Genomic DNA, 14,165 nt, shown 5'->3' on the forward strand with positions numbered 1-14,165 from the left:
ATATATATATAAAAAGGTCGCCCATAGGAGACAAAAAAACATTTGGTAGACCATTAATTAGATTTCTGACAAATTGTGCCTTAGGAGTTTTTCCACGGGACGTCATTCCTCCAAGGACCTGCTTTGGACCAATGGTGGGCCAGCACTGTAGCAACGTGGATCTTTCTGATTGGCCAGAAAAGGACACACCACAAATATGGAAGGTCAGCGCACTGGCTTTGGTTGGATTGTGGGTTATCACAATCGGTGCAAAACCATTATAAGAAGCATTTTCTCTTCCAGATGTACCACAACAATGTGCTGGAGTTCTACATTGTGACAACGGATGAGAACGAGTGCAACTGGATGATGTTTGTCCGCAAAGCAAGGTATGACACAGAGCTGGCGTAAGATAAAGAAGTGCACTTCCGTTTTCTCCTCCAAATTGTCTGTGCTTGTGATCAGCATAATTGCTTTTGTCATGTTATTTTACGTGTGCCAGTGTGTTAATAAAAAATTCCTATTTTCTGTGTTTATGTGTGCGTGTTTAGGACCCGTGAGGAACAGAACCTGGTGGCGTACCCTGCCAACGGTAAACTGTTCTTTTGTACAACCACAGAGATCCACCCGGACCAGGAGTTGCTCTTCTACTATAGCAGAGACTATTGTAGGCTGATAGGTGAGATAACAGATGATTAAACATGTATATTGTAGTTTGTTTTATTTTTTATTTTTGAAGAAGCCACACTGATCCACTGTTTTTTTTCCACAGGTGTTCCTCAGGTGCCTGAGGGTCAGATCTGCCAGTGTGGCAAAGAATGCTCCTCCTTCTCTGAGCTCAAGTCTCACCTTGGCAGCCATAACAGTAGCCACAGCCATAACCAACCTCCACACAGCCACAGTCCATCGCAGCAGGACCACTCTCAGCAACAGCAACAACCACAGCAGCAGCAACAAGAGCAACAACCACAGCAACACACTCACCAGGAAGAGAAACTGACCAATGGGAACTCAAGCTCCTCCTCTTCCCCATGGCTCTGCCACACTCACGCTGCAGGACAAACAAATAGTGATAACAACAGCAGCAGAAGCAGCAGTAACAGAAACTCTAATAATGCTATCTCAAGAGCAAAAGGTCAGAGCCATGTGCGAGAGAAGAAATTCAAGTGCAGCATGTGTTCCCGGGCTTTTATCACATCCACTAAGCTCAATGTGCACTTCATGGGGCACGTGGGGATGAAACCTCACAAGTGTGAATACTGTAGTAAAGCCTTCAGCGATCCCAGCAACCTCAGGATGCACCTCAAGATTCACACAGGTGTGTACAGAGATAATTGAAGTGTAAGCAGGTTTGTTTTTGGCAACATCTGTCTTTCCAGCTGTCATACTATGAACACAGGGGGTGTTTTCCCAACAAGCCACATAAAAGGTTACATATAAATACTCATAATTAGAAAAACTCAACTATACGTACAGTATATGCACAGGTTTTTTTCTAGAAAGACATGCCTGACAAATTGCAACAGTGGGAATGCACCAGCTAGTAGGTAGGTTTTGTAACTATTAGACACAGCCAGGCTAGTTGTTTTCTTCTATTTCCAGTCTGTGCGCTAAGCTAAGAGGTAGTTGGCTGGAGCTTCATATCTAATGAAATCATATCTGATGGAAAGAATTAGGAGTGGTATCAATCTTTTATCAATCTATGTGAAATTTGAGCTTTTAAAACATTTCCAACCTCTAAAACTCTTCTTTCCACCAACAGGTCAGAAGAACTACAGATGCACAGTTTGCGAGAAGTCGTTTACCCAGAAATCCCATGTGGCGTCGCATATGCTCATCCACACAGGTGCAGAGAAGCACAAGTGTGACCTCTGTGACCGGGCATTCATCAGGAAACACGATTTGAAACAACACATGTTCTCTCACACACAGTATGTAACTTATTTATTGCATTCTGGATAAAACTGTAGAAATACATCATTGATTTTTTTGCAACCCCATCACTTTACAACTCTAATCAGAATACAATACAGGCTGCAAAAACCATTTAGATTTGTCCTATCCCTCTACCCTCATCCCTTACACTACCCACATCTCTCCCTCCACCTACTTCCTTATCCTTCCAGCTCCCCTCTCATCCCCCTCCCCTCCACCAACCACCATGATAATAACATCCACTCAAGGATTTCATTCTTACCTAGTTAGAAGATCTTTTAATTTAGATATCAAATCTGTCCAAATAAAATAGACAATTATATTTATGATTTGGCAGACCAAAAGATCGTGGTCTGTTTTGCAGTGATTGTATTCATTTGTTTTTTCTTTCCATCTGCTGTACTGTATTTTCTTTTACAAAAGAGGTCTTGCTCTCAATGAGATTACCTGATGAAGTACAGGTTATGTAATGTGTATATTGTCTTCATACTCTTTCCACCACAGTGAGCGTCGGATACAGTGCCCAAAGTGCAACAAGCATTTCCTCAAGACCAACCACCTGAAAATGCACATGAACTCTCACGAGGGCCGAAGAGACTTTGTCTGTGAGAAATGCAACAAAGCATTCCTGACCAAATACCACCTCACCCGTCACCTTAAAATATGCAAAGGACCCAAGACGGAAAGAGTGTCCCGTAAGGAGCCGGAATTGGATGATGAGGAAGAAGATGAAGAAGAAGAAGAGGAGGATGATGGTAGGGGAAGAGGAGCAGAAAGACTCGTTGACTCAGCTAACAATGAAGGCTGTGGTTTAGATGTTGGAGGATATAATTCTGAAAAGTCCCTGTCACCCTCTCATTGAAAACACTATGCCTTTTTGAGATGTTTTGTTTATTTATATGCAGTACTACAATACTGATGTTTACCTCTCATATCTCTATTTTTTTTGCCAAATATCAATTATTTACATACTCATTTCAATTGCCACATTTTACATTATCAAAATTTTACAACCAATGTGTTTAGTCCCACAAAAAAGCATATCATGCTGCTAAAATAATGTGTGTCAGATTATGCGATAAAGATCTGACTGTATATCGACAAACTCTTCATTTAACTCTGTAATATTGGTTGTTTAGATTCCTATTAGCTATCTTTCATGTATTTTTATACATGTTTCTTTTTCTTTGACTCACTCCGTAACTCGGAATAAATGGCTGATATTCATTTGAAGTTGCACAATAATGCTAATTAAAATTTCTGATGCCATATTCTTGCATTTTTTTTCCTTTTAAAGATTATTTTTGGGGCTTTTCCGCCTTTTTTAAGTTTGACTGGACAGTTAGGTGAGAAAGGGGGGAAGACATGCAGGAAATTGTCACAGGTCAGAGTCAAATTCTGGACATCTGTGTCGAGGCATAAACCTCTCAGTACATGTGCGCCTGCTCTACCACTGAACCAACCTGGCCACGTTTTCTTGCATTTTAGTCATGATTTGTAATTGCGTAATGGCCTGGGCTTGTATTCACTATTTATTAAAAACCGGATTTTGTATCCTTTTTTTATTTAAAATGTCTGTGAATGAAAGTAAGACCCTTGAAAACAGGAAGCTGGACATTAATGTGATATTACTTGTGTGTGTGTGTGTGTGTGTGTGTGTGTGTGTTGACTTACTGTTATATGTAATGGTATAGTTCCAACCTATCTGTTGCATAATGTTTTAATAAATGAACAGTTACAGCTGTTTTATGTTGTTGACTGATACAGCTACGTGATGCAGTTGAAAACATACGTTACTACTTCACTGACTACATGGACATGTTGACCAGAGCCTTGAGCTTGACTACAGCATGCACCGCGACCGGAAACTACGTCCTGTAGCTTCCGGTTAAAATACAAAATTATGCAGCTCTGCGGTTGTCATTCACTTTAGCGTGGTATGAATTATCTATATATTTACTGGACGTTGTATTTATGTTTTAGTTGTATTACTTTTGGTATACGATTTTTAATTATTGGTTGTTGAAATTTGCACTGAAACCATACTTTACCCGCAAATTCTGTATTGTTTATTATATGCAAGCTAACTTTAGCTAACCGTTTAGCTAGCGGGGGTGGGCTAGCTAACTGCTGAACTTCTAGCCGTCAGTCAAGTAGCTAGCTGCAGTTGTCATGCCACAAAGTGTTATTTGATGTCTAGCTAAAGAATGGTGATTTGTTCTGTAACACACGCTTCGTGTTATTAGTAACTTGTAGGATTTTCTAACCTCCTATTGAAGGTAGCTCAATGCATGCACGTTTTTCCTCACTGTGTGTTTCTCTGCTTCTCTACTCAGCCTGAAAGCAATAGCTAGAGAACATCATGCTGACCCCAGGGAAGGACGGGATGCCCAGCATGATAGACAGGGCGCTGAGGATGCGGAGGGAGGAACAGGCTCGTCAGGTGGTCCTGGCCTGGGCTGTGCTCAACGTGTCTCTAGCTGGCATGATTTACACTGAAATGTAAGATGTTCCAAGTTCAGTAATGTGCTCTCTTGCAAACATTAGCAATCATTTGTTAAGTCGCACTTCCAGTGCATGATTTAATGACATGTGTCTTTCTAACTTTTTTGTTAGGTCAGGGAAATTGCTCAGCCGTTACTACAACATCACCTACTGGCCTATCTGGTACATTGGTGAGGTCCCACTACTTTATCGTTTAGTTAAGGATGTGTACTGCAGTTAAAGTCAAGACATGTCTTCAATTAAATGATTGTATGAATGAAAGTCTGAAATTTAATTTGACATTTACACCCAAGTGATTGTTTTTTTGTTTTGGAAGACCCAATATGCTAAGTGTGTCCTTCTCGTTTGTCCTGGTTTACAGAACTGGTGCTAGCTTCTCTATTTAGCCTAAATGCCCTTTTTGACTTCTGGAAATATTTCAAATACACAATGTCTCCCTCCACCATTGCTGTATCCCCTGAACAGCATCAACTTCTGGGTCTGAGAAACACAAGTAAGGCTCTGTTTGTTTTTGCCTGAAGAATTGATATTTTTTAACTCCGTTTGTGTAATTAGGCCTGTCACGATAACACATTTTGCTGGATGATAAATTATCCCAGAAATTATTGCAATAAAAAATAATATTGTCGTTCTGAGACCGAGAGTCTCCACCGCCTCCACTGGCAGGTTGGCAACTGTGTGGTTTGGAAAGAAAGGGAGAAAACAGTACGCAGAGTAACATGGCGGATATTGCTCATTTACTGTTTTTTTTTTTTTTTGACAGCGCTTTGTAATTCTTCTGTCTCTCCCTTTCCGCCAAGAGTCCTGCCTCCCCACTCAAAGACCATGTGACTGACAAGAGGGTTCACTCCTTGTTACGCTAAGGAACCAAAAGTGGTCATCCAGTGTCTTTGGTAGAGAGAGAGAGAGAGAAGCAAAACAAACAAGCATGCAAATGGAAATGATCACGGCCGGAAAAATTATCAAGCTAATTTTTTTATCGTGCAATTAATTGATCGTGACAGGCCTATGTGTAACATTCTAAATTGTATGCTGACACAGTTAGGTCCTTAGTTTTGAGTATGAGACTTACTAAGTATGCTGGTTGTCGGTCCCCTTGCAGGTATTCATGCCTCTCCGCCCCAAAAGCCAGAAAAAAAGGAGACCCCAGTTCCAGCGCAGTCGTCTCCACTGCAGGGCCAAAGTGTACTAAGTTTCAGCCCCTCACGGCCGGTCACCACCAGCCCCAAGTTCTCCCCCAGCTGTGTACCTGGGTACAGTCCTCCTCTCAGCAGCCCATCCACCCCAAGCAGTGCTGGGGGGCCCTTTTCCCCCTCAGTGGCTTTTGGAAAGGTACATCCCTGTCACATCACTGGTATCTGGCTAAGCTTGGAGATGTGTGGTGGGTCAATGTAATGGATTAATTTCCTCAAAAAAGTGACTCACCCTCTTTACATTTAGAGCATTATGTTCTTCCTTTTTTAGGTATTGAACTACAGTCCCTCGCCTGGCTCCTCTCCCTACCCCAGCAGCATTGGACCAGCAGAAGGCTCAAGCCTGAGAGCTCGATATCGCACATCCCCCTCAGTGTTTAACTCCCCTGGAAGCAAGGAAGACTGCATGCAGGATTTGAAAAGCCTGGAGAGGTTCCTCCGCACAGAGGAGGAGAGGAGTCACCGCAGCCAGCTAGGTACGGTGTGCCGGTGTTGTCGGAACTCCGCTGCTATTCTAAACAGAGCAGGACTAACTTTATTCACCAGAGTCACTGGCATATCTGACACAGGATGATATAGATAAAGAGGTTGTTTTTACAGTCTTTTACCAATCAATCCTTTAGGTAATTTAGTAAATACTCAGTCAGTCCGAGTGAATGTGGAAAAACATGTCGATGTGTTTGATAATAGAATAATATCACAATAAACTGATGTTCACCATAGGGAGTCCAGAGTCTGTGTCTCCGAGCCACAGCCCAACATTTTGGAACTACAACCGCTCAGTGGGAGATTACGCCCAGAGCCTGAGGAAGTTTCTGTATCAGCCGGCCTGCCGCTCTCAAGCCCCATCTGCCCACAAGGATGAGACGGACCTGGGCTCCAAACAGGCTGCAGAGGAGGTCTGTTAGCATTGTTATTGTTGTGCCCTAATAACAAAAAATATTGTTTTTCAAAATGAGAAATGAGTCAGAGTAGAATGTATGATTGCCATGAAATTATATCTTTCCCCTTCCTGTCATGTAGGTGTGGGCCAGAATCACTACCAGTCGCCCTGTAGTGGACCGCATTGATAGCTGGACAGCCAAGCTTAGAAATGTGAGTGTTCAAACTTATTCACAGAACTGTATACTCAAGAAACTTGGTTTATGAAAAAGTTTTTAAAATGTGATTTTTGTCACAAACCTACATTAGAAAACAAATCTATTTGTCTCTCTTGCAGTGGATCAGTGACACCATCTTGGTCCCCCTGGTCAAGGAAATGGACTCGGTCAACAGCCAGCTCAGGAGGATGGGCTGCCCTGAGCTCCATATAGGAGGTAAACCATCTGAGAACATGATTGGAAATGTGCTGTGTCCTCTCACTACTGTTGGGTATGAAACAAAAATGCCATACAGGAGCAAAGAATATAAACTAAAATACAAACTATTTTTTTGTAAGTCACTTTTATATTAATGCCTTTGGGTGAAAAGCTGCTTATTTACTCAACTACAATGAACCATGCCTTTTTTTTTCTTTTTCTTTTTTTGAAATGTATGGGTTTCATGGGATAAGACATAATGAGCTTGGATAGCTAAAGAAACGTGTTAAGTTGAAGGGAAATGTTTATATGTTTGCTGCAGAGCAAATTTGTTTTGGATTTTCTAAAAAATGAAAATGAATATGCCAGACAAGTGCAGTGCACAGCAAGAAAGGAGTTTGTTTAGGAAAGCGTACAACACACACTTCCAATTCATTGAAAATAACTATTCTAAGACATTCCAATGTATTCTAGTGATTTTGGAGTCTCACTAGTTTCCACTCTTTCCTCCACCAGAGGCCAGCATAAGCAGCCTGAAACAGGCAGCAGTGATGAAAGCCTCATCCATCCCCACTATGAACTCTATTGTTCAATATCTGGACATCACTCCCAACCAGGAGTATCTAGTGGACCGTTTAAAAGGTAGGTTCAACAATACACAACAGTACGTGTGTGCCTGACATTTAATGTACACGTAATGTGATAGTGTGCGAGTGTAAGAAAAGGAAATCTAAGTTTATGGTGGCATAACTATTTCATGTACTTATACATGTTGTTTTTGTCATGTGCTTTGTGTATTCTGTGCTGTCAGAGCTGGCCCACAGCGGCTGCATGAGCTCCTTTCGCTGGAATGGTGGGGGTGATCTGAAGAACAGGAAGTGGGACACAGACCTCCCCACTGACTGTGCTGTGAGTCACACACACTCACACACCCACACACACACAACACACACAGACACCAAAATAGTGGTACAACCAGATATTTTCTTGATTAATGATTTGATCCATAGAATGTCAGCAGATTGTTAAATATGTACTTCACAAGTTTGATGATGTTTGATGTCCTCAAATGCCTCGTTTTGTCTGACCTACAGTTCAAATCCAAAAGATATTCAGTTTACTATCAAAGGACTCTTAAGAAAACCCCAAAATGTTCACATTTGAGAACGTGCATTTAGTGATGTTTGGCATTTTTCCTTAATGACTTAGGAAAATGTTTTCCATTGAGCAACTAAACCATTCTATTCATTTTGCTTTTTCATATGTATTTTAATATAGGTCTTAGTAAGTATGTGTGTGTGTGTGTGTGTGTGTGTGTGTGTGTGTGTGTGTGTGTGTGTGTGTGTGTGTGTGTGTGTATATATATATATATATATATATATATATATATATATATATATATATATATATATATATATATATATATATATATATACACACACACACAGAAATAAGCATTTTCACACTGTTGTTGTACCCCTTAAGGGTTAATCCAATGCTGTTTTGCTATTAAAAAGTCCGGAATGTGAAATATAGATCGTGGACTAGTATTGTTTGTGAGCTAGAGGCTAGCTTTGTAATGATGAGACTTGAATTAAAGATAAAATTGAAATTTTCTAGTTGCAACAGTGTTACATTTGTTTTGTTGTCCACAAACTTCTAGGGATAAGACATAAGACAGATCCTAATACAATTATCATTGAGATCAGTGTGCTTAATCCTTTGTCTGTCCCTCTAGATTCTCATGCATATGTTTTGTACATACTTGGACTCCAGACTGCCCCCACACCCAAAATACCCAGATGGGAAAACTTTCACCTCACAGCACTTCAGTCACACCCCAGACAAACTTGGTAAGTACACACACACACACACACACACACACACACACACACACACACACACACACACACACACACACACACACACACACACACACACACACACACACACACACAGAGGCAGGAAGAAACAGGAAGACAGAAAATGATAAAAGGCTCGTTATGTCCATTGTCTGCATCCCATTCCTGAAACCCATCATCTACTTTCTGTCTTTACTTCACTTTTTCATGCTGTTGCAGTTCTTGTGACCCTGTTTGTGTCAACTCTCCTAGATGTTACCAAGGAGAGCCTCTTCTGCATCCACCAAAGCAGCACCACTCCCCCGCACTACCAGCTCATCTACCAGGGACATATCTACAGTCTACCCAAGGTGACTGCAAAAACAACAATTGTCTTTTTATAAAAATCCCAAGAGAAGTTTCGGACTTAGTTTGCCAAATGCTTATAAATGCAGAATAATAATACAAAGAACATAAAAATAAGTGTGAGTAATATAGCACACATGTCCAACATTATGATATGATGATTGATATCAGTGCATCTGAATACACAAAACATTTGAGAAGTAAATGTGGTTTTCAGCGACACAGCTTGTCAATATTTGTCTTCTTACAAAGTCTTGTGGTTGAGTTCCGCGGTTATAATTTAATGATTTTTGGCCAAAGATAAAACTGAAAGAGAGCTGTTTTTCTGACCTTTATTGAATGAATTAAATGAATGATTATATCCGTTTTGTTTGTTTGAAAGCCCGTGTCCCATCCCATCTTTTGATTGTTGCTCTTGATTTAATAGTTCATTTTAAATGAGAATCATACCTTTTAACAGTTATCTGGCGGACTTCTTCATACCAGTAATCCCCATATATATGCAACAAATATTCCTGAAAAAAAACAGGAAACTCGAGGCATTAAAACAGACACCTTATTCATAAACAAATAAGGATGTCTTCCTCTAATGTAACACTTTGATTGCAATAACACAAACCCATCTTGATTCTATTACAGGGCAGGAACAACCTGTTCCACACAATTCTCATGTTTCTCTATGTCATTAAGGCTAAGGAGTCAGGGATGCTGGGGTGAGTTCATACAATAGATGCCATTTCAGAGTATAATGGAATATTGATTCATTTTCAACAAAGTGAAGATTGCATTTGAATTTCAAATGATTGGTTTGACCTTGCTTGTCTTCTGTAGGGTAACTAAATTCCTTTTCACACTTTCTTCAGGAGAGTAAATCTTGGCCTCTCTGGTGTGAACATCTTGTGGATATTCGAAAACTGATGCGTTGTCATTTACAAGTGGACCCACCCCCAATACTCTGTGGCTTCACTGGTTGGAATTTTGAAAGACAATAAATGCATATTTTTGGACATTTTCTCAATTTTATTGTACAAATTGGTAACATTCTGTTTTGTCATTTTAAGGACACATTTATGTTTCACCACAGTGTGCTTATGATACACTGCAGAGCTGTATTTTTAACATTGTTTTTTTCTTATTTTGTATTTTGAGAATGTACCAGCATCACAGCCTTGTAAATAATATACCTCAGTTATATCTGGTGAATTGTAAAGGGCTCAGACCCATTTACCATGAATGTAAATACAGTATGTGTGGACTTGATTTTTATCAACTTCAATAATCTGGTGCAACTGGTATATATTTTGTTTCTTCCTGTAGTTGAATGATTGTCTGCTGTGGTAGGGATGTTCCTGACATGCTTGAAGTCAACTACAGAAATGGGAGTAATGCACAAATGGTTCAAGCATCAAAGTGTTCTGTAGTACTAAGCTGCAATGCAACACAACTAGTTAGTGTTTATTTCTTTTGATATGTGATATGGCATCCGCCATTTGTTAAATTTCAAACCTACATGCTGTCTTGTTTTCAATAATGCCATTTTACATTTGTACCAAAAGACTAGAAAATAAAATTGAGATATTAAAAAGAAACAGCATGTTCAGCATGTTCATTTCCCTTGAATGGTATTTTTCATAAATTGTAAACATCCACTTGGTGGCAATGTAGTTCGTTTCTTGAGATTTGACCTAACTCCAGGTCCCATTTTCTCATTTGACATACTGCATATCCAAGCACGAGCACTGTAATGTGATGCAGTCACTTATGCAGCAATGTCTAGTGAATAATTTGAGGGTGGAGAACAATGCTGACTGACAATTTTAAGTAGGCCTATTAATAAAGTAATGTATCAACATTGGTTGAAGATAAGCCACGCTGTGAAATTCCTTCATAATGTGATATTCCAAGTAAGTGCATACTGGTATTATTACATGGAATATAGAAAATTACATGTAGAAATATTACACTCGATTTCCCTGGGAGCAAAAGGCATTATCTGGCATAAATCGCATTTGTTTTGTAGTTTAGTGTCGTCCTCTTTTGTTACAAACGTCATCTCCCATAATGCACTTCGCAGTGAATTCTTCTTTATGTAGAAATTCAGTCATATTATCTGTTAGGACTGCTTTTCATCTAAATGAAATGCGTATGTCAATGTTTTTATTGTCCCCTCCATGTTGATTAACGTTTTGTTAAATGTCACGTGTGGCTATCGTTGGGGAATTTTTGAGATAGTTAGAACTGCAAGGACCACAATGCATTTGAACATAGTCTCTCCTCCACTCACATCCGCTAGACTAGCTATCTGTGTTTGGAAAAGGACTTAGTGAAACTGCAGTGATGTCAGTCCAGGTTGTGGCAGCGAAAATGGCAGAGGTCGAGCTCAAAGACGTCCCCACTGTCAAAGATTCACCGGCTGGTTCCCCAATGACACCGACCTCGGAGTGTAAGACCCTTGTCAGAAACGACCCGCACGAGGCCGGCTCCTCTGCTGCTGCGTCCCCTACAGCGGAGCCCTCCGCGAAATCCGGGGATGGCAGCCTGGGTTTGCTCAACCCAAACCCCGCGAAGATGCCACAGGCGTCGGCTATGAAGCGGGTGGACCCGCAGCAGAACGGCGGAGAGGCTTTTGTCAACCGTGACGGTACAGTTGCTGAGGCTCCGCGGATGAAAAAGGCGAGTGAGACATTTTCTAGCTATGATACTGGACGAGCACTAAGCACCTCGTCAATATGAATGCTTCCTGGGAAAGCTTGCATTGTTTGACAATGCTAACAGACTAGCTGGTCCCAAAGCTGATTCAGCGGTGTCTGTTGACGCTTTTAATAATGGTCTGCGATGCTAATAACACTGTTGAGGGTGCATTAAGGGCTGAATACTGTTTTAAAAATAGGTGTAATGTTACCCGTTTATTTTTTGCTGACATAGCTTAATATTTAGCTGGGACATGAAGTCAGTAACGTTAGCTTTATAAAAGTGCCCAACTGCTCTCAGAAGTTTTGTCACTGTTTGAAAACATAACGTTAGCTCACACTTACTTTTGTTGCCTTTTGGATGTGTGACTATTAAAAACTATCATGCGCAACAATAATAACTAGCATAATACACGATATGGTTCTAAAATAAGCAGTGTCAAGCACTTGAATGAAGCCTAAGTTACTGTCTTAGCAAATTTAATTTCAATAATTTTTTTGCTTTAGAAAAAGGGCAATTTAGTAACTTCCACTCTTAGGGGACGTAGGACCTAATTACAGCTCGGTGTTGGCAAATAATGTATGGTTGTTTTCAGTTAAAGCTTGCAGTGGTTATCTTATTAGGCAAACATTTCGAAGTAGCTAGTTGGATACAGTAGAGTACACGTTATTGGTGCTGGTGTGTGTCCCCAAGTCACAGACTATTTTAATTTGGGTAGCCGTTAGGTTAAATTATCTTTGCTCCTGGCCTGACTTCAGGTTAATATATTGAAGATATTTACAGCTCACTGATTGAAATAAATGCCATAGCCATGCCAATCTTAGTTTGATTAATGCCACACAAGGTGTGTGATCTAATCAGACCAATAACAGTAGTCTGTAATCCCTGACCCCAGAGCCCTCCTGGCACCTAGATTTAGCCTTTAGAGCACCTTACTTCAGTGAAAGGAGTTCCTTCCCTTGTGGCTCAATTCAGCTGTTGGGACTGACTTTTATTTATTTTCCTTGGCGAGCAAGGATCCAAAAACTGCTGTGCTGTGGTTACGAGTGACCTAAATGCGTCTTATCTTTTTATGTCTTTCAAAGTCTTGATTAGGATAAAAGTGGGTATCAGAGGGCAAGGTTCATGGAAAAAACAATTTTTGATAAGGAATCCTTTGAAGAAGTTTTCAGCTCAATCCATTTTGGTCAGAGTTTATTATTAACAGTTGGCAGTAATTTACAGCCCATGGTATACTCCAGTGCACTTCATCAGGGACGATCAGATTCAGGAATTTATTTTAGATATGTGATCTTAACAAGCCCAGGGCTAAAAGGTTTGGTCTTGAAAAGGGCTTTACTCAGTGTGTCGGCCAGTTTGTGCTCCCCATTTCATTGTATGCAAAATACTAACTAGATTTTTTACTATGAACTATAAATCAATATGAGGCTAGATGTCATCTTAAATTTTGGATATCGTAATATGACATTCGTGTTTTTTCTGGTTTTAAAGTCTACATTACCGTATAGTGATGTCCTTTTCTGAACTTAGCAGACTTTTCTAGTTGTTCTTTACCTGCTTTATCATTTAATCCACATTCCTGAGGATTATTTATCTGGGTGTGCAAAAAATTCAAGCACTACGATTCTATATCGATTCATAGAATTCCAAAAATATATTTATTTTTTTGTTTTTTATACTATCACATGGGAAAAGTAACTACATGTACATACTGTGAATTTTTAAATTGAGAATTGTTTTTTAATTGAAAATTGATTTTGAATCAAATCGTGAGCCTAAAAATCAATATCGAATTGTGACATTTTCTGAATCGTGCACCCCTAATTATTTACTTCAAATCTTATTGCGTAAATATTTTGTGAAAGCACCAATTGTCAACCCTACAATATAGAGGTATTTGTTAAAAAAAAAATTGTAATATTGTACTTTCTCTCGGCTCTACTGTAAACCTTTTTTGAGATGGAAAACCCAAATGTTTGCTAATTGTTAGGGTTAAACCAATAGGGAAAGAACATGTAGGACAGGATACACTCACCAGCCACACCCAATACTACGCATTGACAATGGTCCTGTCCCATTGGACAACCACTTAGGAACCCCGATAGAGGACCCTAAAGTCAGAGAGCTGGATAGTACAGTCACAGTGTGAGAATTGACTGGTAATCGACAACAGCTCAGAGCAGATTGCTTTACGTACCTCAGACTGTCACAGCAACAAGGCATATGGAAGTAATGCAGCGTCAGGAACACTACGCCAACAGTCTGATCCACATTTGGGACACAGCCCAAAACCAGATGTATCGGACAGCAAAAGCCACATCTGGATGACCAATTTCGCAAATAGGACAATGGTACGA

General features: G+C 40.1%; 3 protein-coding genes across 7 annotated transcripts in view; all 3 read left to right on the forward strand.

The window, feature by feature from the left end:
* Positions 1 to 3,183, forward strand: part of prdm4 (PR domain containing 4) — a 6,707-nt gene extending 3,524 nt beyond the window's left edge. The window contains exons 7-12 of one of the 2 annotated variants that reach the window (XM_032505162.1): positions 85 to 203; positions 283 to 368; positions 531 to 658; positions 752 to 1,297; positions 1,742 to 1,910; positions 2,419 to 3,183. In XM_032505162.1, coding sequence (XP_032361053.1) covers positions 85 to 203; positions 283 to 368; positions 531 to 658; positions 752 to 1,297; positions 1,742 to 1,910; positions 2,419 to 2,776 — 1,406 coding nt within the window. In that variant the 3' untranslated portion in view covers positions 2,777 to 3,183. The remainder of the gene's footprint in view (positions 1 to 84; positions 204 to 282; positions 369 to 530; positions 659 to 751; positions 1,298 to 1,741; positions 1,911 to 2,418) is intronic. The other variant, XM_032505163.1, reaches the window with a different exon arrangement.
* A 572-nt stretch (positions 3,184 to 3,755) lies between these two features.
* Positions 3,756 to 10,696, forward strand: tmem209 (transmembrane protein 209). Its single transcript, XM_032505189.1, has 15 exons — positions 3,756 to 3,851; positions 4,251 to 4,416; positions 4,531 to 4,589; positions 4,781 to 4,912; positions 5,522 to 5,751; positions 5,884 to 6,088; positions 6,336 to 6,511; positions 6,636 to 6,707; positions 6,832 to 6,928; positions 7,427 to 7,552; positions 7,722 to 7,819; positions 8,649 to 8,763; positions 9,025 to 9,122; positions 9,757 to 9,830; positions 9,981 to 10,696. Exons 2-15 carry the CDS (start codon positions 4,277 to 4,279, stop codon positions 10,033 to 10,035), a joined length of 1,677 nt encoding a protein of 558 aa, XP_032361080.1. The 5' UTR covers positions 3,756 to 3,851; positions 4,251 to 4,276; the 3' UTR covers positions 10,036 to 10,696.
* Positions 10,697 to 11,367: 671 nt separating this feature from the next.
* Positions 11,368 to 14,165, forward strand: part of ahcyl2b (adenosylhomocysteinase like 2b) — a 45,715-nt gene continuing 42,917 nt past the window's right edge. Inside the window, exon 1 of one of the 4 annotated variants that reach the window (XM_032505183.1) lies at positions 11,368 to 11,790. In XM_032505183.1, coding sequence (XP_032361074.1) covers positions 11,455 to 11,790 — 336 coding nt within the window. In that variant the 5' untranslated portion in view covers positions 11,368 to 11,454. Of the gene's footprint in view, positions 11,791 to 14,008; positions 14,160 to 14,165 lie in introns of those variants that run through there. The other 3 variants (XM_032505184.1, XM_032505188.1, XM_032505187.1) reach the window with 3 other exon arrangements.

This window comes from Etheostoma spectabile, chromosome 23 (genome assembly GCF_008692095.1).
Source record: "Etheostoma spectabile isolate EspeVRDwgs_2016 chromosome 23, UIUC_Espe_1.0, whole genome shotgun sequence".
NCBI classification, from domain to species: Eukaryota; Metazoa; Chordata; class Actinopteri; order Perciformes; family Percidae; genus Etheostoma; species Etheostoma spectabile.